Source organism: Charadrius vociferus, unplaced genomic scaffold (assembly GCF_000708025.1).
Source record: "Charadrius vociferus isolate BGI_N301 unplaced genomic scaffold, ASM70802v2 scaffold32, whole genome shotgun sequence".
NCBI lineage: Eukaryota > Metazoa > Chordata > Aves > Charadriiformes > Charadriidae > Charadrius > Charadrius vociferus.
Window position 1 is genome coordinate 10,171,724 of NW_009647856.1, and position 20,621 is coordinate 10,192,344.

Consider the following 20,621-nt stretch of genomic DNA (forward strand, 5'->3'; position numbering starts at 1 on the left):
TTGTAGTAATCCAGATGCTTGTGTTCTTTTCCTCCTACACAGCAGATGGAGATGGCATAAGCCTTTTGATGACTGCTTCCTTCTTTTTACATAAGTTTTACGAGCTGGCGAGTTCGGTAGTTGGATGTGGTAGAGCCCGTAAGCCTTGTCCAGCAGGTGGTGCATTGTTACCTCGCCAATATTTATATATATTTTAGGGATTTTTTTTTTTTCAATTTAATCTGGGAGGTGAACTTTACCACATGGTTTTATAGGAGAGGGGAAGGCAAATCCTTCGTATGACTATAATGATGAATCTGTTTCATTTTAGCCAAAAAACTATTCTGAATTTATGTTAATTTCCTAAATGCTGTGCTATTCCAAACTGTAAGAAAGCAACTCGGAGGTAATTTTGCTGGTTAAAGAGTTGAACTTCTGCTTTCCTGTGTGTTGTTCTAGGCTTGTAGCTCATATGAAAAATACATGTTAAAGTTTGGCATGAGTTAGATGGTCATCATCCACACTCCAAGAAAGCTTAAGTAGGTTAGCAGCTTGCTTCTCTGTTCCAGTATCGCCTGTCTAGTAAAGGACAGTTCTTGGCTCTCTAACTGTTTTACTGCTCATCATTTTAACCTTAATGAAAAGTTCTTGCCCCACTGAGGTGAATGAGACGTTTTTTTCCACTTCATTGTGGACTTGGGCCTACATAAATTCATCTGTTTTACATTTATTTCACAATTTTGGACCTTTTTATTTCACAACTTGGAGCTCTATTTCACAACCACAAGTCTTGGAGGCGTATTTTGATGGGTCCTGTAAAATAGCAATGTAGAAAATTTTTAATAAAAGAGAGGGAGAACCTTAGTCTCTGCCTAGCGATTTAGGTAGTTGCATGAGCATGTTACCGATCTGCACGTATGACAGATTTTATTGGAGATGCAAAATGTGACGGGGCTGTTATTTCAATTACTTCTTGCTTCTCTTTTTTTAGGAATATCTTGGTGGACAAGCCCAATGATCAGTCCTCAAGATGGTCTTCAGAAAGCAATTATCCTCCCCAGGTAAGCATCTGAATCTCTGCAACTGTATAGCCGTGTTGTACAACTTAATATATACTGGAGTTTTTACTTTAAATGTAGGCTGCTATTATTTATATTGACAGCCTTTATAGGCTACCTTCTCGCAATAAAATAGAGCTTGTTTGTACATTAGGTATTTACGTTTCCATCAATTTATTTCTGATCTTTCAAGAAATGCTTTTCAGCAGGGGAAGTTTTGCATTTCATCCTTGACAATCGTGGTCGTACTGGAAATAATTTAACCTTATGGGTAGATTAAACTGCTAATGAGGCATGCAGGTCCCCCTTTGTCAGCACTACTGGAAACTGTTGTAGATTGCTGGCCTTGAATCCTAGATCTGAGGAGCTTGTATTTGTTTTTCCTAATAGTGCAGTTAGAAATGAGGACTCTGTTTAAAGGGACATGAATGTCACCTCTTCTGTTGGTGAAGCACCTTATTAAAATAAGATTTGTATTGATTTTAGCATCTAATTTGCTTTTTCACTATTAATGATGTTGTTTGATTATCCAGAAAAAATATGCTTATCTCTTTACTTAACTTTTTTCCCTCCAATAAACGTATTATCCTTCTCTTTATGCTAGATTTATACCTTATTACTCTGGTACTGTTTGATCAGCTTCTATGTCTGTCTCTTACACTGGTTGTTCAAAACTCTTTTGTTTAAAATACTGATGCACAGTAGCGTTGTGCAGTATCTCTCTCGTGCAAAGTTCTGCTTATCTACTTATTTAATCGAAGTATTCCTCATGAGTTAAGTCTCACAGAATTTTTGTCTAGGTAAATCTTGCTACTTTGCTTTGAAGGTGTGTTAAAGATCTACAGTCTAGACTAGCAGCTCCCTATAGCAGCAGCTCATCTCATCCAGCTGAAAAACTTGATTTTCATGATAATGTTCTATGCTGTTGTGTCCGTGAAAGTGGTTTTTTTAGGAGGAGAGGGAGAACTACCCTGTTCATTCCATTCAGATGTTTCATAAGCCTGCTTGTGAATAATGATTTTCATCCTCTTGACAACTCTGTGTGCCTACTGCTCTTTTAATTTGGGTTTTTTTACATATAAATATTTTGATAAACAGCATAGAAATTTAATCTATAGCCTGAAGCAGTTTTAGTCTATCTAGGAACTATCGACTGCAGGGTAATGAGTATTGTGCATATATTGTATCCCAGTCTGTGCCATCCTTTGCTTCCTTTCATGCAGGAAGCACATGTTTTTCTTCGGGCTCTCATGTTCATAAGGCAAGGTTGGCTTGTGGCATAGCTTTGGACTGGGTTTTGCACCTGAGGTGCTCTTAGTTGTTGCTAGAAGCTGCTCTTTCATTTTCTGAGCCATCCTGAGTATTTTGTGCTTTTAAAAACCTGATTCTGGAATGGGAATACGTCTGTTGTAGCTGGATGTTCTCGAATATTCTTATGAATATTTAGAATATTCTCATTCTCAACCTATGCTTAAAGCTGACAAGCAGGGATACAAGTTATGTTCAGGCATGTAGATTAAGCAGGGAGTAATTAGAGTGACTTCTGTATGAACCATGTGAACGTGTTAGAGATGTCTTCCGGCATTTTTACGTGCTTTGGTCATGGCCTGAATGAAGATGCTGTTGCACAACTACTGAATCCAATCCTGGAGGACTGGGCACTGCCCTGCATGATAAGCAAGTCATTTAAGCCAAACTTTGTAGTAGGATAAAGATGAATTAATGTTATCATATATGTACCTATATATCTCATGTGTTGATATATATACACATATATATCCCATCTCTGTTTACCTATCTATGTCATATATATATGTATCACTATACCTGTATGAGGTATCCAGATTTGAGGTCCTTCAATCTGACTTGCAAAAAGTTAGTCTTTGTAGTGGCAACTGAGACTGACAAGACAGTATTTGAGTTTTATTCAGTGTTATTTAAAGACAAAACCAAGAGAAGAGCTGGCTGCTTAAGTGGAAAAGGCCATCCTGCTGGATTCCTCCTACTTGGATCCCTGTATCCAGTATTATAAAGCGCTGCATAGTTGCTCGTGTATTCAGCAAGCTGAATCCTGAGCGCTGAGAGATGATGTATTTGCAGTGTCTCTAATATGTACTTTAGCTAATTCTTATGCTTCTAACCTGAGTGTTTAATTATTCATGTAAAGCATTTTTTTACAGTGTAACTTCTCTGTTGAAAAATTAACCGGAAAGACGGAATGGAAAATAAAAATTTCCAGAAGAGACCTGTGTGCAAAGAATGCAGTTATTGTTATTTCTGTGTGTATACAGAGAAACAGTTCCAAATTGTGTCATCTCATACTTGACAAAAGAACTTCAGATTTCATTGCATTTTGCTCAAAATAGCTAGTTCTTGTACCTTGCCAATTGAAAGACTGCTACATTTTAATGCTGATAAAACTTATATACAAGTTTTCTGCTTCCTCATTCTTGCAGATGGCTGAAGTTCTTAAGGCAGATTCTTAGCTTGGAAAACTTCAGTTGAAATAGTGGTTGACTGAATTATAAGTGTGGTAAGGAAAGAAGTTGAGGGGGAAATTAGTTGCTTTATGTTAGAATTTGGATATTTCATATAAAAAAAATTATATGCACACATCACTTTTAATCCCTAGAAAAAATACCATGTATCTTATGGAAAATGAAGTTGTAAAACATTCTATGGCTTGTGTGTTGGCATCACTTCATTTAAAAATTGGTCACTTTTGCGGTGACGCACTTGTTAAACTGTGTGGGCGGCCATAGTAGTCCGGGACAGGAAGTGAACCAAAACTCAGTAAAATAAAGCTTTCCTTGTTTCCAACTTTGTTAGCTAGGCCTGACACAAGGACTAACGTCAGTCATGCTCACTGGAACGTGCCATGAGATGTTTAATAAGCTCTGCAACCCTAATCGCTAGTGTTTGTCTCATCAGAGCATCTCACCTGAATGTAAGGGTTTAGTAATTCTCTCCCAGCGTGACGGTGCTGTGCTGGCTTAGAGGTAAAAATGTGTGAATCCCTAAGCATTGAATTATTCCCTTCCCTTGTTGAGTGAAATAAAACCTCTCCAGGCACCTTTTCTTCCAGAGTGTTCCTCTTGCCTAGGATGAGCATGAATCAAGAACATAGCTAAAAATCTGAGGATGTGGTCAGTAGCTCAACGAAGATCCATGCTTTGCAGTAAATATGCTGGAGTCTGTATTAAACCTTTTTGAAAAGGGAAAGAAAATGAAAGTGGAAGTGTAGGCACTTGGAGTGCTGCCACGTGTGACTATATTTAGTAAAGGGTTTTCCTAGCTTTATGGGTATAGTAGAGTTAAACAGTTCTTGTGTCCATGAAAGCCACCAGTTGGTTATGAATGAGTGCCAGTGAAAGGAAATACATATGACAGCTGTTTTTCTGTTTATTAAACTAGATATTCTATTTCAAGACTCAAGAAAGATGACCCAGAAATTATATATTCAATAACAAACCTGTTATGTAGTAACCTATTCAGGCAGAAGAAGGCTGATCGTTCTATTTTTAAACTAGTTCTAGGCTTACATAGGAAGTGTGAAGCTATAAGGCTGGTAATGCTGGAGACCACGGCCCTGTCATAAATGCTCATCCTAATGGCTCCAGTGATGGTATGACTTGGAAGACCGTGTGCAGAATAATATTTCATTCCCCTGAGTAGCTTGATTAATATAAAGAACAAAAGGATAGATTTTTATTTAGCCACAAGCTTAATTGCAAAAGCAATGGGTAGGTGGAGAAGTGCATTCCCTGTCAAGTTTCTTGGATATTTTGTGTTTTTATTTTTACCTGCAGTACAATTTTCACTACGCTCTAATAAAAAAAATTTGAGCAGAAATGGTTAAAGAGAAAGAAATTAATAAAATACAGTGTGACTCTAATTGCACAGGCAGCTTGCGTAGTGCAGTTTGGAATCTGGTCCGTATTTGATGTGGAGATGTAAATTTTGAGCAGTTAAAAGAGCATATGTATAAAGTTAGTGGCACTGTCCAAACAATTGGTTTCAGCTTTGCGTCTGAGAAGACCAGTTTTCCTCTCTTGATTTCCGTCCTGCTGTGTAGATCGTATCAGGAACTAATTTAAAGTACATTAATAAAATTTACACTCAGTTGGGTGATGCAGAAGCATGCATATGGTTGTCATCAAATGGTAGCACAGACCAGTGCTTCAAAAAAGCTTGGAATTTGCTGCAGCTCCCAGTGTGACAGGTCTGGATTTGCTTATTTTTTGGGGGTGTATAGTAACATGCTGTTGAGGTGCTGAAGTGCCGTTTACTCTACTCTGCTCTTTGTACATCCTCACGTACAAATGTCTTGAATTGTAAACCAGAGGTTTCGCTTTTCTAAGGTTTTGTAGCATCTTTTTTGGAAGTGTTGTAATTTGAGGCTTTACAATTAGGCTGAGGTTTTTGCAGTTACTGCAATTAGTGTCTGTGTGCCATGCTTCTAATGAACAAACAATTCAGATTATAATTTGAATTTTTTTAATACTTTGTGAATACTTGGACATTAAATGTACTGATGTTGCTTATAGCAACAGGATGGAAAAGCATCAAATACTTGGTGTATTTATTTGTCTGAAATCTCATAGACTTGTTCTCTCCAGGTTTAACAAATGACTTGATCTTATGTACACTTACCACATCTTTCAAAGCTATGGAGAATAGTCTCTCACATCTAAAATCCTTGTAGCAGTCCAAAAATATCCATGCAGTCAGCTGTTTGCAGCTCTTGAAACAATGTATTTTTTTGACATCAGTGTGATTTGTAGCCTGTACCCACAGTTGCAGTGGTGTGTGTTTCTACATAAAAACAAAAAGTACATCTATGTATTTATATATATGTGTGTCTGTGTATATGTATTAAACAAAAAATAAAAAAGTATACATAGGTACAGGTGTTGAGCCACAGGCTTTAAAGCAAACCTGTCTTTAGTTTCCGTCAGAAGGTTAATTCACAAAAGGGTTTTCTTTAGCTTTTGTGCTTATTTTCTGTAACGTCTGCCTGAGTCAGCAGGTGTGTGGAAGCAGGAAGGAAGGCTGCAGAGTTCCTTCCCTGTCTGTAAGTTTAAGAGATCACTGCTAGCCACGTGGCGTAATTGCCATGCCTTGCTCCCTTCTAGGCATGTATGCCGAGAAAAAAGACTTAACTGCAGTTCTGGATTTGTCTCCCTTAATTTAGGTTAAGAATTGAGTAATGAAGGGTGAAGTTTGTGCCAAACTTTTGCAAATCTTGCGTGGTACTTGAGAAAGTATGTCTTTATCACCCCAGCATTAGGTTTGTGACTCCAGCAAGATTTAAGAATTGCAGTTGCTAATGGTGGTAGTGCTAGCTTCACTTTTTCAGTTTCGGGAGAAAGCTGCAGGGATGATATGATGGTGTAGGAGGAGTTCTTAGACATTGTTGCGTACTGTCTGTTCTGCATGGGAATTTTGGCAGCAGGCTGTGCCATGTATCAAGTACTGCCTTGCTCATTACAGGACCATCCTTTTGCTCATCCTTTCCTTTTCTCTGTTTTAGAAAATCTTGTTTTCTGTATAGAACTTTGTTTTTTCTAAAGTTTGGGAAGTACTTTGAGGCAAAAGCATGGCTTACTGCTAGTTAAACTAACAGTGGGTTCTGATGTTTAGGTGGCTGCTGTTATTCACAAAATATATATTTTTTTTTTTCTTAAAAAATAAAAATTGGAAACCCACCAAAGCATGCTTCTGTACCGTAGCAGTGCTGATACTGGTTTATTTTCTTCATTCTGAAAATTTTTGAGTTGCTGGAAACATCTTTGGCAGTAAATCTCTTGTTCTATTAGGTACCTATCCAGTCTCCATTATCGTCTGTAAAGGCTGTATGTATGAGAATTTCTTCTAAGCTAAGCTTTTTATAAATGTAGTGAGAACCAGCTGTTGAGATCATACATTTATCCTGACGCTTTCTAGGAGCAGTGCTGACATTGTTCTAGATTCAGAATTAGTTGCTTTGTAGGGCCATGACAGAAAGATTGAGAACTAAATGGATGGGAAAATTTGTTCTGCTTCTCACCCAAAAGATGCAGTTCTAGGGTAAGATTGTCCCATAGATAGAGCTGTGTAGGACAAGCAGAGTGGTGCCCACGATGCTTTATGGGGAGATACTAGTCTCTACACGGGAGCCACAGAAAGCAGCCACATGCATGCAAATCTTCTACTTGATGTCAATGCAAGTCTCAAAATACTGCATCATGTCTGGTTTGGCAGTGCTGCTTCTTGGAGGAAAGGGCCACCAGAACTGCCTGCAGTGGGAGGTGTCCACTACAACGCCTTGCTGATTCTACTTGTGCTGTAGCCTTGATCACAGGGTTTTGTAACAAAATCCAGCACAATGAGTAATTGTGATTCTGCACTTCGTCTCATTTCTCTGTTGTGTACTGCTTATTTCTGAGAAGTTAGGGAAGGGAATGAAACACATTGTTTTCAGGTATAAAACTTGACGTATTCTGCAGAACAGGATGTCTCCAGGATCCCTCCAAGACCTGTTTTTTAAGGGAAGTTTAAATAAACTTGGTGGTCGATGGTCCCCGATAAATGGTGCAAGTGCTTCTGCGTATGCTTTTCAAGTGGAATAGACCCATTCCTTCATCAGTGCTGGTGAAGCTGGTAGCTGGGGCCTGAATATAAATAATCTGACTCTTCGTACACCACGGGGGTCACATTTAAGAAGGGAGCATGTGTTCACAAGGGAAAATATTTTCATCGTTTTATGTGTAAAGCCCCTTTATTTTCAGTTAAGTGGCTTGGGTTTATTTGGTATGGTTAATAAGCAGTTGGTTCTTAATGTTAGCCACACATTAAACTTAGGCTGTGTTCAGTGGTTAAATAGTGTCAGCCCAGAGAGGAAAAGTAATTTGATGTTCTCTTAGTATGTGGAACGTACTGTATTTATCTAATTGGGTATTCAGTTTAGGTTTCGTTTCAGGCTGTAGTGGGCGTTTGAATCATCGCTCTCTGTAGTTTGATCCTATTTGCCAGATTTCAGGAAGTCTTGCATCCAACTTGAAGGAATGTATGAAGCCCTGAATAGAAATGCTAGGAATAGGTAGTTCAACCAAATTTTTTTCCTGGATAAAACTGCTTTTAAAGTAATATTCCTGAAACCCTTTGCTTCATTCCAGGAACGAAGGAGAAAATATAATAATGGGGAGGGATCATCTTAACTTTCATTCTCTGGCTCTGTAAACTGAATTTTTGAAGGCTGTAGTGCTTCTTACTTAGCGTGTTTTGCAGCCTTGGCGTTAATATTAAAATTCACTGTTCTCTCTTCTGCAGTATTTGATTCTGAAACTTGAAAGACCTGCCATAGTCCAGAGTATCACATTTGGCAAATATGAGAAAACACATGTCTGCAATTTAAAGAAGTTTAAAGTCTTTGGTGGGATGAATGAGGAAAACATGACAGATCTCTTATCCAGGTAAGATGCGATTTCATCAGCTATGGTAATCATAAAGGCTGGACCAAAGTGCTCTTCCCCTTCGCTCCCAAGCAGGCTAACAGTGTAATAGAGCTGTGGTTGTGATCCTGCAATTAGCTGCCCTTGTGTTTATGGTCAGGTCAGAGAGCAGCAATCCCAACACTCGCTCCAGGAAGCCTTCCTTATTCTGCTCTAACCACAGAGGATTTGTGGAGAGCGAACTGTTGGAGATGTGGAAGAGTTGAAGGCAGAGGGCAGTGTTGTTGGATTGCGATTCCTTCTGTGTGCTTGAGGCACAAGAGAAATGATTCCCCAGGTGTGGGTAACTTTAAAGTAGCTTTTAAAAGCCCAAGTAACCTGCCTATGTCAAGAACCTTGTTGCAGCTGAACTTGTCAGCTGCTCAGACTTTGTTCAAATGTATAAATAAACCTGTGTCTTCCTTTGTTTAGTTTGATTTGGTAGTAGTACTGATAGGGAGTAAAGAGAGAGCCTTTTGGCTATTCAAGCTATCCAGAGCTTCTGAGTAGTTGCTAATGTAAATTTGCAAGGGCCTTTTAAGGAGTCTTCTGTTTCAGAAAGGGAAATGATATTTAAATATCTAGGAGTACAAGAGAAATGAGTAGCAAGAACTAGCCTATTTTTGGAGGCCTGCAGAAGCAAAGTCCACCTCCGGGGAATGTATGGGTGTACATCATCTGTACTCAAGCAGAATAGCTATGGAGAAACATGGGAAGTTCTTTGTTGCAGGTATCCTTGAAGACCAGATAGAAACTAGCCACAACCCTTCCCACCCTTTTGCCCTCTTCAGATAGACCAATCTTGCAATTTGACTTTATTGCTGCTACAATGATGGGGGAAGAGGTCTTAGTAGCATAGAAATAATATCTAACGTCAATTCAATTGTATTGAAGTTTAATAACAGTCCTTATTTTGGGACCTGTACTTGCATCTTCGGTAAAAACGGACTTAAGATTTTTGATAAAAATCTCAAACTGTTAATATAATTTATAAAGTAATGTCCATAAATGGGTCAGAAAGCACTTTGGCAATGTGATAATTCTGGGAGCTGGTCCATCTCCCTCTTGAAAACAGAAGTGTGGTTCAGGCAGATCACTTGCTGAAGTTGCGGGGTTACAGGCGCAGACCAGCAGCATTGATCTGATGTCAGTTCATGAGCCAGTGCTGCCTCCCAGGGAGATAACATGGTGGGTAGCAGTCCAGGCATTGGTCCAGCATGCGTACTTATGATTCATAGTAATATGAAACAAGCTTCGCATTTCAGACATGACCTAGATTGCGTTTATTAGCTAGTCCTAAAATACAAGGTAAGATTTAGTAACCTTATTTATTTTTTCCCACAGTGGCTTAAAGAATGATTATAACAAAGAAACATTCACCTTGAAGCATAAAATTGATGAACAGATGTTCCCCTGTCGATTCATTAAGATAGGTAAATGCATTTTTTCAGCATTCTGAGTAGAAAATAATCTCTTCTTATACTTGTGCCAATCTTGGCACTTGTGACTTCATTGTACTCAGGCAAAGTATCCACAATAGCTGTTCCATTTCATGATCTTTTAGGCTGGTTAGATTGGAACACAGTGAAGTCCTGTTACTAAGAAATAATAGCCTCATAATTTAAATCGTGGGGAATAAAAGTGCAATAAAGTCATTTTCAGAAATACAGATGTTGAGTCAATTAATTGCTGGAGAAGCTGCTCACTGTTCTACTATAAATTGCAATATAGAGTTTTAAAGAAAAAAATAAAAATCATTAAGTTAAATACCAGTAAAAGTTTGAGTGTTGCAACCTTAGAGTTTGAAAAAGGTTCAAGCCTTATTGTCGAACACCCTCACAGCACATAGAGCAACAGCAATAGCCTTCCTTGTTCCCTTCCTGCTACTCTAATCGTGAAGTCTCATCTCTGGCTAAAGATGACATCCAGGGGCAAAGAAGAATTATGCCCTGTGATGTCCAGTCTTGTTTCTCTGGTGAAGCTTGCTGAAGGGGGTGCTAACCAAGGCCGATTACTGTGACTTGTGATGGGAGCAGGTGAGGATCTCTCTTCCTTGCTTCATGCAGGCCAGAGAGAACAAGTGTCTTACAGTGGCTGTCAGTGGTACTGCTTAGATTTAATCCAAGAACTTAGAGCCTTTCAGCTTTTCAAAGCTCAGTACATTTATCTTCCCCTTCCTACCTATTGAGATAGTAAAAGAATGACTGGTTTTAAACCAGATGTTTAAGGTCAAAGACAGAGCAAGGAGGTAGTTGCTGGAAAATGAGATAAGATCCTGTTGACTAATTTAGGTGAATTTAGGAGTGTTTTGAAGTGTTGAGTAATTTTCTCTTTTGCCAGGACGTGGATGACAGTGGCTGTTTAGGGGCTCCCATTTGAGCCCTTTGCTCTAATACCTTCTAGTCAGCTTTCTGAATCTCCTCTCGTGTTTGCCTGATGAATCGAAAGCTTTGGGCTGGGAATCTAGTAATCATTTGTATGCCGTAAACGATGGTGTTTCCCATTCTTAGAGAAGGGGAGAAAATGGTTGTTCAGCTCATTGGTTTTGTTTTTTAGCTATTTCTTTCAGAAGTGTCTGTAACACTTGACTGTAGGAAACCTCAAAAGGAACAGAGGAATAATTAAAGAGTTAAAGGTTGACTACATCAGGAAAGTTAAATTGACTTCTTTTTTAATGTCTTCTGAAGCTTCCTGTATTAGGTTTTTGGAAAATGTTATTTTTCAGTGACAAAAAAACAGCAAGTAGTTACTGGAGGGCTAAAGGGGTGAATGGAAAGATCACTAGCTATTTCTCTGATGTGTAAACCGTATTCCAGCAAAATCTGTTCTGATGTTATGAAGTGTAGCAGCAAGTTGAAACTTGTTAGGAAAGTGAAATGCTGATTAATTTCTACTACTGTTTTTTTGGTTTTGTTTTTTTTTTTTTTTCCCCTCTGACATGACATGAGTTGTATTAACAGGTATATGGCTCATTTTATTGGGATGGGTTGCTCAGGTAGCAAGAAGCATTCTGTTATATACATTAATATTAGATTTTATTTAACTATTGTTTGCTCACTAGTTATGGTTTGAGATAAGTTTTCCTTTTTAGCCTTTTGTTTCTTTAAGCTATATTCTATGAAGAAATTCCCATGCTAGGACAGAAATTAAAATTAAATCTTTTCCCCAAGACCTAATAAGCTGTAGTTGATTACTAGCGTAATTTTGTTTATGAAGTTGTGAGAATGTTTTTTTTCGATGAAACAACTGTAAAATAATGTTACGAAATTCTGTTATTTTTCAGATTCACAGCTTGAATGTTTTCAGTTTGTTAAAATTTCCAAGCTGCTAGCCAAAGTAACTCAAAATTCGAAATACGGTGCTGTGTTCCTTGTAATGCTTCCAGTAAACATGAGGCCAAAATCTGCCCTTTTGGACTGTTAGAGACTGACACCGCAGAAGTTACTGTTATCAGTGGGGTTTGCGTATTCGGAGAAGGCATTAGTTTGTTCGGCAGTGACTTCCATTAGGCATTTGCTTTATAATTTGGCAAATAAACATTCTGACCTGTACACCACTGTTAATAACACAACAGGGAGGTGCATATGGAAGGACAGGGTAGGAGGAACATGACATGGGTAGATCTGTGAGAGGGGAAAATACGTCCTACAACTTCCATTGCTGACATATTAGAGGAAGTTTCAGACTCAGAAAACAGAAGAAATAACTTCTTTCCCCTTTTATCAAGAGAAGACTTGCACTTCTTTCAGTTTAATTAGTTCAACTTCAGTTCCTTAGCACTGAAATGCCCAGTTGTACAGGCTTTTGACCTACTTGACAAGTAATTTTTACATTTCTCGTAGCACCTCATTAAAGAACCTGGGAGGGGAAAGAAGATATTTATCCGGACAAAATATCGAAGAACAGTGGTTTTTATGTCTGTGAGCTTTGTTTCTGGCTCTGTTTTTGTGGTTGCTCCAAGCAGAGATTTTTCTTCGTACTGTGTCCTTGAAAGCAGAAGGTGTTGTAAAGACTGATTGCCATGAGAGAGCTTGAAGAAATGCTGGGTGTAATTCGCATGCCAGTTTGTTAGTAGCATGGGAGTTCCTAACTAGGCTTCAACATTTTTAAGCTTTGGTGTAATAGAAATGAACAGTACTTTATTTACAGATGTTTTCTGTATTTTTCCAAACATACGCTGTTTGTGTGTATACTGCCTGTAGATGAGGGACACGGAAATTAGCTTGAGAGAGGTATTTGAAATTATGGTGTTGTGTTTAATGCCTCTGCTGCTGTCCTCTCTAGTACACAGGGTTGCAGTCCTTGCGTAGGCATAGCTTCTGATTATTGAGAAATATCCCCTGAAAACATCCTTGTGTGGGTAAAGAACTATTTAAGTGACCTAAATACTCTCCTCTTCTATTAAAGGGATATTATTTTTTTTTTTAAACTTTTTTTTCCCCCCTCTGCTGGGCACCTCTCACTGTGGAGTGACACTTCAGCTGGTCTGAACAGTTATGTGTGTTTCAGGATGGATTGCCATAATACATGCAGCAAAAAACCATGCTAACCTGTCTTTATAGTAAAATCTGGAGGAATACTGTAGCTTTAGGCTTCAGATTCAACACCTTCAATCGTAGTGTTTTCCACCTCAAAGATGGGGGGGTGAGGGGTGGGAAGCAACATAGCAAAGAGCGGATAGCATAAGGTGTGGCCTCTGCAACTTTATTGCTGGACAGGATATACACTGGTTTTTAGAGGGGGATGTTTCTCAGCTCTTGCAGAGGCTCTAGTAGGTTTGTGTCTACCTAGGCTGCGGTGTGAAATCTGAAGTGAGTGAAGGGGAGGACAAATAAAAAAACCAGCCACTGAGAGATGTGAGAAAAGAAAGAGTTGCATCTGCGATCCTAGACTGCTGTTACCTTCAAACTTTGTGCAAAAGTAAAAATAAGATTTGTGTGTCACAGTGATAAGTAATGCTTGTTGCTGTTTGTGCGGCTGCGTGACTCATTGCTGCACTTAGTGTCTCCTCCTTCCAGGTCTAAGTTTAATTGTGGCTGCTCTAAGAGGAGTTTTGTCTGAAGAGCTAAGCCCACCTGTGGAGACCTCAAAAAGGAGAGGGCAGAGGAAAGGATGAGAGGGGTCTCCTTTGTGTAGCCTGGGAGCCAGGGAAGAGATTCACAAATGGGGAGATGTTCCAGTGAGACACTTGATCTTTCCTAACTGGAATAGAAACCACGTTACAGTTTCAACCCCTCTGCTTTGTTTCTTTTCCTACTCCTGTGGAGTAGTTTAAAAAGATAAGATTCGGTTTTCTCTACCTGTGCAATGCTGGGGTAGCATTTACTTTGCATTCCCTATACAATTTAATATCTGTGCTTTCCTTAAAGTAGATGATTGTACCATGAGAATCTTGATGGTAAAATCACCATTTCGGGTGTTTTGTTTCCTTTTTGTAAACAGGACTGTTGAAAGCTCTGAGTTAACTTGGGAGGGAGGGAAGTGTTAGCAAGTTGATAGCTTTGCATTTTTTTGCGGTGATAGTTACACAGAACTCTTGTGCACATCCTGATAGGTCTTTTGGGCTTTAGTTGGCTACCAAGATAAGAGGGTTAATTGTTAAATTTTTCCAGGAGAAGTTGGTATAAGTTCTGAGAATAACTGCTCAAAAAAAAAGAGGTGGACACCTCTGCTGTTTTTCTGGAATGAGGTGGGAAGGTGATAATACTTGGGTTTAGTTTTTCACCCAGTAAACTCAATGTTATGAAATTGGCCTCAAGTTCACCATCAGGAAACTTATGGTCTCGGTCCATTTGAGGTGGTCTGTGGTTTTGTTCAGTGTTTTAGTACAAGAAGCTAATGGATAGACTTTGATTCTTTATAGCTGAGCAAATACCAAATTTAACTTCAGTTTGGTCTTGGTCTGTGAGTTAAGGTCTGAAGACAGATCAAAGGTGTTACCCTTACATGTGGTATTTTGTCAGTCTGCTGCCTTAATAGGACCCAGGATTAAACTCGTCTGTGTACGTGGATTTAAAAGTAGTAATGTTTTAGGGTGTTAAGGTACCGTATTGGCAGCAGTCATCTTGTGCAGAGGACAAAACTAAGCAAGAAAGAAGTTTCTTGGGCAGAGTGTATGCAATGTGAATGGAAGACAGGTGACTCTTGGTTTTTCTGACCAGGTCACTTCTCTGCTTTCTCCACAAACATGCACCTGCTAGGAACCGCCCTGAAAGCATCTTGCTTTGTATGCTGAACGATCAAGTAGAAAGAAACTGTTTGAACAGGATGATTTCAGAGCTGTAACATATGAAGTACCTACTTACGGATATTAAAAGCAGTGAAGAAATGTGTATTCAAAGTCTCTTTGAATCTTTTCTGAAAATCTTTTCTCCCTGTGAGAGTTCTCTGAAGTTGTCACAAGTCTTTACCAATAGGTTCGTAGAAACACTCTTTAAAATTCAGAGAGTCGTGCATTTGAAAATACGCTTAGTGCCCAAACACATTGCAGAAAATAATAGATCTAGTTTGTTTGACGTGTAAATACTTAAGAACCTCTAAGAGCTCAGGAACAACTTTAAGACAAATTTTGGTTTTTATTACCTCAAGGAGTAGGTCGGAAAACCCTTAGTTCAACAAGTTAATCTCAGTGGTATTTTATAGTGGTTTGGAAGACAACAAGCAATTTCTCTGTGGCAAAAATAGTTTCTGTGGAAGGGAGGAAGTAGTGGACTGCATGCTATTGCTGGTAACTACTCATTCATCTCTAATATTATCTTTTCCTGTTTATCATCAGTTACGGTCAAATAAAAAGGAAACAGAAGTATTTGAAATGAAACCACTCGATTTCACTTCAGTTTTAAGGAGTCGGAGTTCACATGGTTTTCTGGGGATTTGGGTTGCTCTGAAAAGCAAAACCAAGTTTTAACCTGCAGGTTAATCAATAGATCAGTGCAAGACTATAGATGTTAACGCAGAGTGGTAGAGAAACCTTAGGTGAGAGGCTATGGAGTGTTTCACAGGTCATTTAATATTTTAAGTATGTTTGTTCCAATACACAGATAAAGCTGTATTAGCCAAAAAGCTGCATAGAGTTAAACTTTAAAAAAAAAAAAAAAATTAGATACAGTTTTTAAATTGAAAACTGACAGTTTCCCTCCCTCCCCTCCTCCACAACTTGCAGATGTTACTAATTTTGTAACAGTTAAAATACCCAAGCTTCTTGTCTTCACCATTAGGGAAAATAATTGTTGCTGACAAATGTGGAAATAAATGTACCATGAGGAGCAAATACTGTCGCTAGTATGCTCGTGATTCCCATCCATGTCAAAGCTTGTTGCCTCTTTGAGCTGTTTTAAATGATAGTATTTTTGCTCTTTTGCTTTAAAGCAAGCTTCTGCTTTGTAATGATCTGCTGTGTTAATGTCGCTTGGCACACGTTGCTTTAAATGACTACTTTAACATGACGTAGTTGGTAATTTTCCTAAGCTTACTTAACTGAACTAGAACTTATGTCAGATCAGAAATACTGAATTTGGTTTAATGGTCAAAAGCATTCTGTTGAAATAGTACTATGCATAGCCTGATAAGACTAATGCAGTGGTTGTTTGATGTTTATGCATCCGTTTTCTCCTTTTCCTTTCTTCTCCAGTTCCACTCTTATCCTGGGGACCTAGCTTCAATTTTAGTATCTGGTATGTTGAACTTAATGGCATTGATGATCCAGATGTGGTCCAACCGTGCCTCAACTGGTACAGCAAGGTAGGCCTGCATTTTAGGTGCCTGTTTGCTTGAAGATTTGTAGTCTCAGAATCTTGTGAAACTTCTCTTGCTGGAATTACGTGACCTTTTCATTCCTTGAATATCAGCTATTAAAACAACAAACATGCATGGTTAAAACTCAAACCACATGGCTGACTTAGACTCTGCGTGAATCTTTTTGAATTGTATCTGCTTGTTCTCTTAAAAAAAACCAACAAACACACACAACCCAAGAAAACATCCAAAAAAACCCCCAAAACCACCACCACAAAAAGATAATAGAACCTGCAAAAAAGCCCTGCTAGGTAGACATCACAAGAAAGACATAAAAGAAAGGAACACTGAGTCAAAGGGGACAATACTAGTAAAATAGTATTTGTATTGGAAGGGAAATGAATCTTAACAAAACCAGATTCCATTTTTCCCTCTTCTTGCCTTTTGATTAGTCATTCTTTTACTATACCCATCCTTCTGTAGAGCTGTATGTAAGCCTAGAGCCTTTTGGGTTACATATGCAGCTTTTGTTACAGGGTATAAAAATGAGCTTGTTTTAAAGAGAATCCACCTTGGTATCTTTCCTGTTGCAGCTCCTTGCACTTCTGATGTTTCCCTCTTACTGTCTTTTTGCTGAACACTGTGGAATAGAGGGGAGCTGATGCCACTGGACGATGAAATGATTTATGCCATTTGTCACTTTGATAGACAGAAAGTTCAAAGGGTTCTAAGCACTATTTGTATAAACTGTATTTAATTGGGTACAACAGATGCCTCTCCTGTGGGAGAGAAGTGCACATTGACAAGCCAAATTAATTTTGTTGCTGGTTTTTATGCATAGATCTTCTGGAACAATTTATGAAATTCATATCATGTTACAGAGAACATATCCTTCCTAGCTGAATAAGACTGAGTAGCGGAGGAGCATATCTCTGCTTCCAGAAGGAAAAACTTAAAAGGGGATAAAGGTTGTGCGTGGTAGTACCAAGACTCTCTCAACAGTTTATATTTCTGCCAGAACGGTAAAGAAACTTGGTGGCCGTGCTACCTGGCTCATACGTGTTTATACCAACTTCACAAGCTTCTTCATGGAGGATTTAAAGACAGCAGTAACAGTTACAGTGGAAGCTGTCTGTAGCTGCTTTATGATTAAAGTGGTATTGTGGTCATTAGTCTGCTGATTACTGATGTCCAATTCTGAAAAGTCCGGTTGATAGAGGCTGCTGAGTAGTTTTCTGTGCTCCCTTCTGCAGTCTCTGCACATGGTGGTGTCTCTGGCATTTTTGACCAGTTGTTGCAACCAGGAAGCTCTGATTTTTGGTTTTTTTTTTTGGTTAGCAGCTGTCTGATGATGATGTCAGCATCTGCTTTGTTCAGTCTTATCCCATGGAATAGACACTTTTCATGGTCAGTGTGTATGTAGTGACAGCTTCTTTAAGGGGTGCCAGTATTGTTTTTCTAAAGCTTAGAGCCCTAAAGCAGCAAGGCAGAGACTTAGTCATGATTGTTTGGGCTCTACTAGGATCAGTTGCCAAGTTTTTGGTGATGAGCACATGTCTCACTGATGTTCTTCTCTCTCACAGTCCTGAGAGGCCACTGTTGCTGGATCCACATAGGAGGATATGTGTTGACCCATATTTGGGGAAAGGCAGAAAGGTTGACCTGTTTATTCTAGTTCTTTGAGATGGTATGAATATTTCCATGCATGTTCTTGAAAGTCTCAACGGCTTTGAAATCTAATAGTTCTTCACTGCCTAAAACGTCAGATGAGAAGAAGGTTCTACATGAAGCTGCCCATCCTTTTTGTAGTGTGTGCTTCAACCAACAGAGCGTCCCTTTCTCGAAGGGAGTGGAGTTGGGGGTAACAGATAAGGACTCAAAGCAGCAGGCGTGTTCCTCAGTTCTCTCCCTACTGCTTTCTCCTTGCCATCCTGCTCAGCCTACTGCCTCCTGAAAGCCTTACCACTTTGCTTTTACGGAAAAGTGGGCATACTTCAGCAACTAAGAAGTGGCAGTTTATCAGTGGCTATCCCTTTTGGTTTTGATAATAAGTACTTAAATATACTAGTATATTTGACAGTGTTAATATCTTAGTCTCGTGTTCATGCTATGTTTTTAACCATAGGAATTATTTACAGCTTCAGAGCAAAGCTGTTATTTGGGTTGCCATCTTTTTAAACCTGTACGACAGCATTTAAAAAGGAGCCTTCTCTCTACTTTTTATACACTTTTTGCATAGAAAAGGTTTTTACATTTAACCTCGTTACTTATGCTATGGTGTCACTTTAATGCAAACTTTTATATTGCACTGAGTGGCCAACCTGCATCCAACAGTCTGTAAGCCAAGTCTGTCAGTCATGAGAGGCTCAATGGAAATGCACCAAGTCGTAATTTTGTCTAACATCTAAACTGGAGGAGCTGAAAGTGCCGAAGCTGGTTATTACTGGTGTGCAGCTATCATTTTGCTGGCTATCCCTTTGATCACAAAAAATCTAATGTGGGTTTGGCCTTGACTGATGTAAGTGAACATTTGCTTAAAGACAGTGTTTTAGTTATCTCGGGGGGGGGGGGGGGGGGTTTTTTTTTTTTTTTTGTTTTGTTGTGCTGTAAAACTCTGTTTTAGCTTTAATATTCCTTTGCCACAGTCTTGCATTTTTATCGGTACATGTCCTTGGCCTTTTTCATGTGGGCTGGGAACTGATTTTCTAAAAATGCATAGTTCTGGCTATTTGCAGCTGCGAAATACTGATGGATTAAGAACTAAAAATATAGCACACGGCCGTGTTTCTTTTTAGCTGCTTCAGTTTATGAGATTCTTGCTATGGAGCCATTATCTCGAGAGTACTAGTTTTTGTTGAATGTTAGTGTTAGTTCCAGGTTTTTAGAAAGATTCCGTTCATTTAATACCATAAACTTGATTTTTAGCAGTGGTATCCGTTTAAGAGTAAAGTCTTTTGTCTGTGATTTGACCAGTCTTATAGCTGTTTAAGTTACATTTGTTTATTACCACAGTAGATATGTGTTAAAGATGGAAATCGAGATTAATTTTTTTTTTCTTGAATGCCTTAGCATTCAGGTTTGAAGAGTCTTTTTTTTAAAACAAGTGGTTCTGCTACTTACCAACTTAAGAATCTGTGTTACTTATGCATATTGTTAGCGGCTCTGAAAACGCAGTGGATGATTTGGTAGGTTAACAGCAGGAGCTGTAGCTGTTACACAGAGTTCACTATTTCCTCACGTTTCTGTGCCTGGATGTTTGACCCAGCGTGGGTGCCTTTCTCACCCCTTCCCACAGCTGAGTGGGAAACAGGCAGGTTTGGCTCACCTGCGGTATGAAAGCAGGGGTTCTGCTGGGAATAATTTGAAGGCAAAAGTTTGGCATGTGTGTAAATCCTCGCCGCCGTTGATCCGAAACCCTCTTGAAACCACAGGATTTGGGGTCAGCCCTGCCCTCCTGCCTTTCCGTTGCAGGAGCAGTGGTCATTGCAAGTATTCCTGTTCTCGTGGCTTTTTTTTTTTTCCTTCTGCTTCTAGAAAAGCTGTGACCTACTTTACTCTTCTAAATTATTTTGTTATGTAAGAGTCATACAATCAAATTACGTAAGGCTGATAGCGAAGGCTTTTTCCTGCTCTGTCCTCCGCCTAGGCCTCGAACGACAGGGCCAAGCAGATGGGGGGGAAATAATGGTCGCTCCAGAGATCTGGGACGCTGTGCACTCTCTTCTTGTATGCTTATTAAATTGGATGATATCAAGTTTTATAATTTCTATACTGTTGGAAATTAAATGCCTGCACAGCTTGTAACGTCTTTCTTACAGTGCTCCTCTGTAAGCTCTTGAGCAATTTGTGCGGTGTGTGTAAGAGATTGTGCTTCTGTCTCCCGGCAGGTTCACAGGTAGCTCCCAGCAGTGCTGGTAAAAGAAAAATCTACATGTCTCATAGGTTTTCTTGTGTTCCAGTAGTACCGTGAACAGGAAGCCATTCGCCTTTGCCTAAAGCATTTTCGTCAGCACAACTACACCGAAGCTTTTGAGTCGCTGCAGAAGAAAACCAAGATTGCTCTGGAGCACCCTATGCTGACAGACCTGCATGACAAACTGGTGTTGAAGGGAGACTTTGATGCTTGTGAAGAACTGATAGAAAAAGCTGTGAATGGTAAGAGAATCAAAGGGGTCTGGTATATTAAAAAAAAAAAAAGGCATTGAAATGTTACTGCTTTGAATATTAATGTATTTAGTAGTAGAATTGGCTAGTCCATATGCTGTTCCATATCTACTGTGGTGTACCATCAGCTTTTGGACTTGTGAGCGTGTATATGATGAAGGCTAAAAATTCAGCCATGAAATCTCTTATCACTGGTACTTTTGGAGTCTCTTTT

The 20,621-nt window shown here is 39.1% G+C and overlaps 1 protein-coding gene across 1 annotated transcript in view; it reads left to right on the forward strand.

Moving 5' to 3' along the window:
- MKLN1 (muskelin 1, intracellular mediator containing kelch motifs) overlaps positions 1–20,621 on the forward strand; it is a 98,252-nt gene that overhangs the window by 15,528 nt on the left and 62,103 nt on the right. The window contains exons 2-6 of the mRNA XM_009882969.1: positions 971–1,040; positions 8,349–8,491; positions 9,854–9,942; positions 16,140–16,249; positions 20,206–20,398. Coding sequence (XP_009881271.1) covers positions 971–1,040; positions 8,349–8,491; positions 9,854–9,942; positions 16,140–16,249; positions 20,206–20,398 — 605 coding nt within the window. The remainder of the gene's footprint in view (positions 1–970; positions 1,041–8,348; positions 8,492–9,853; positions 9,943–16,139; positions 16,250–20,205; positions 20,399–20,621) is intronic.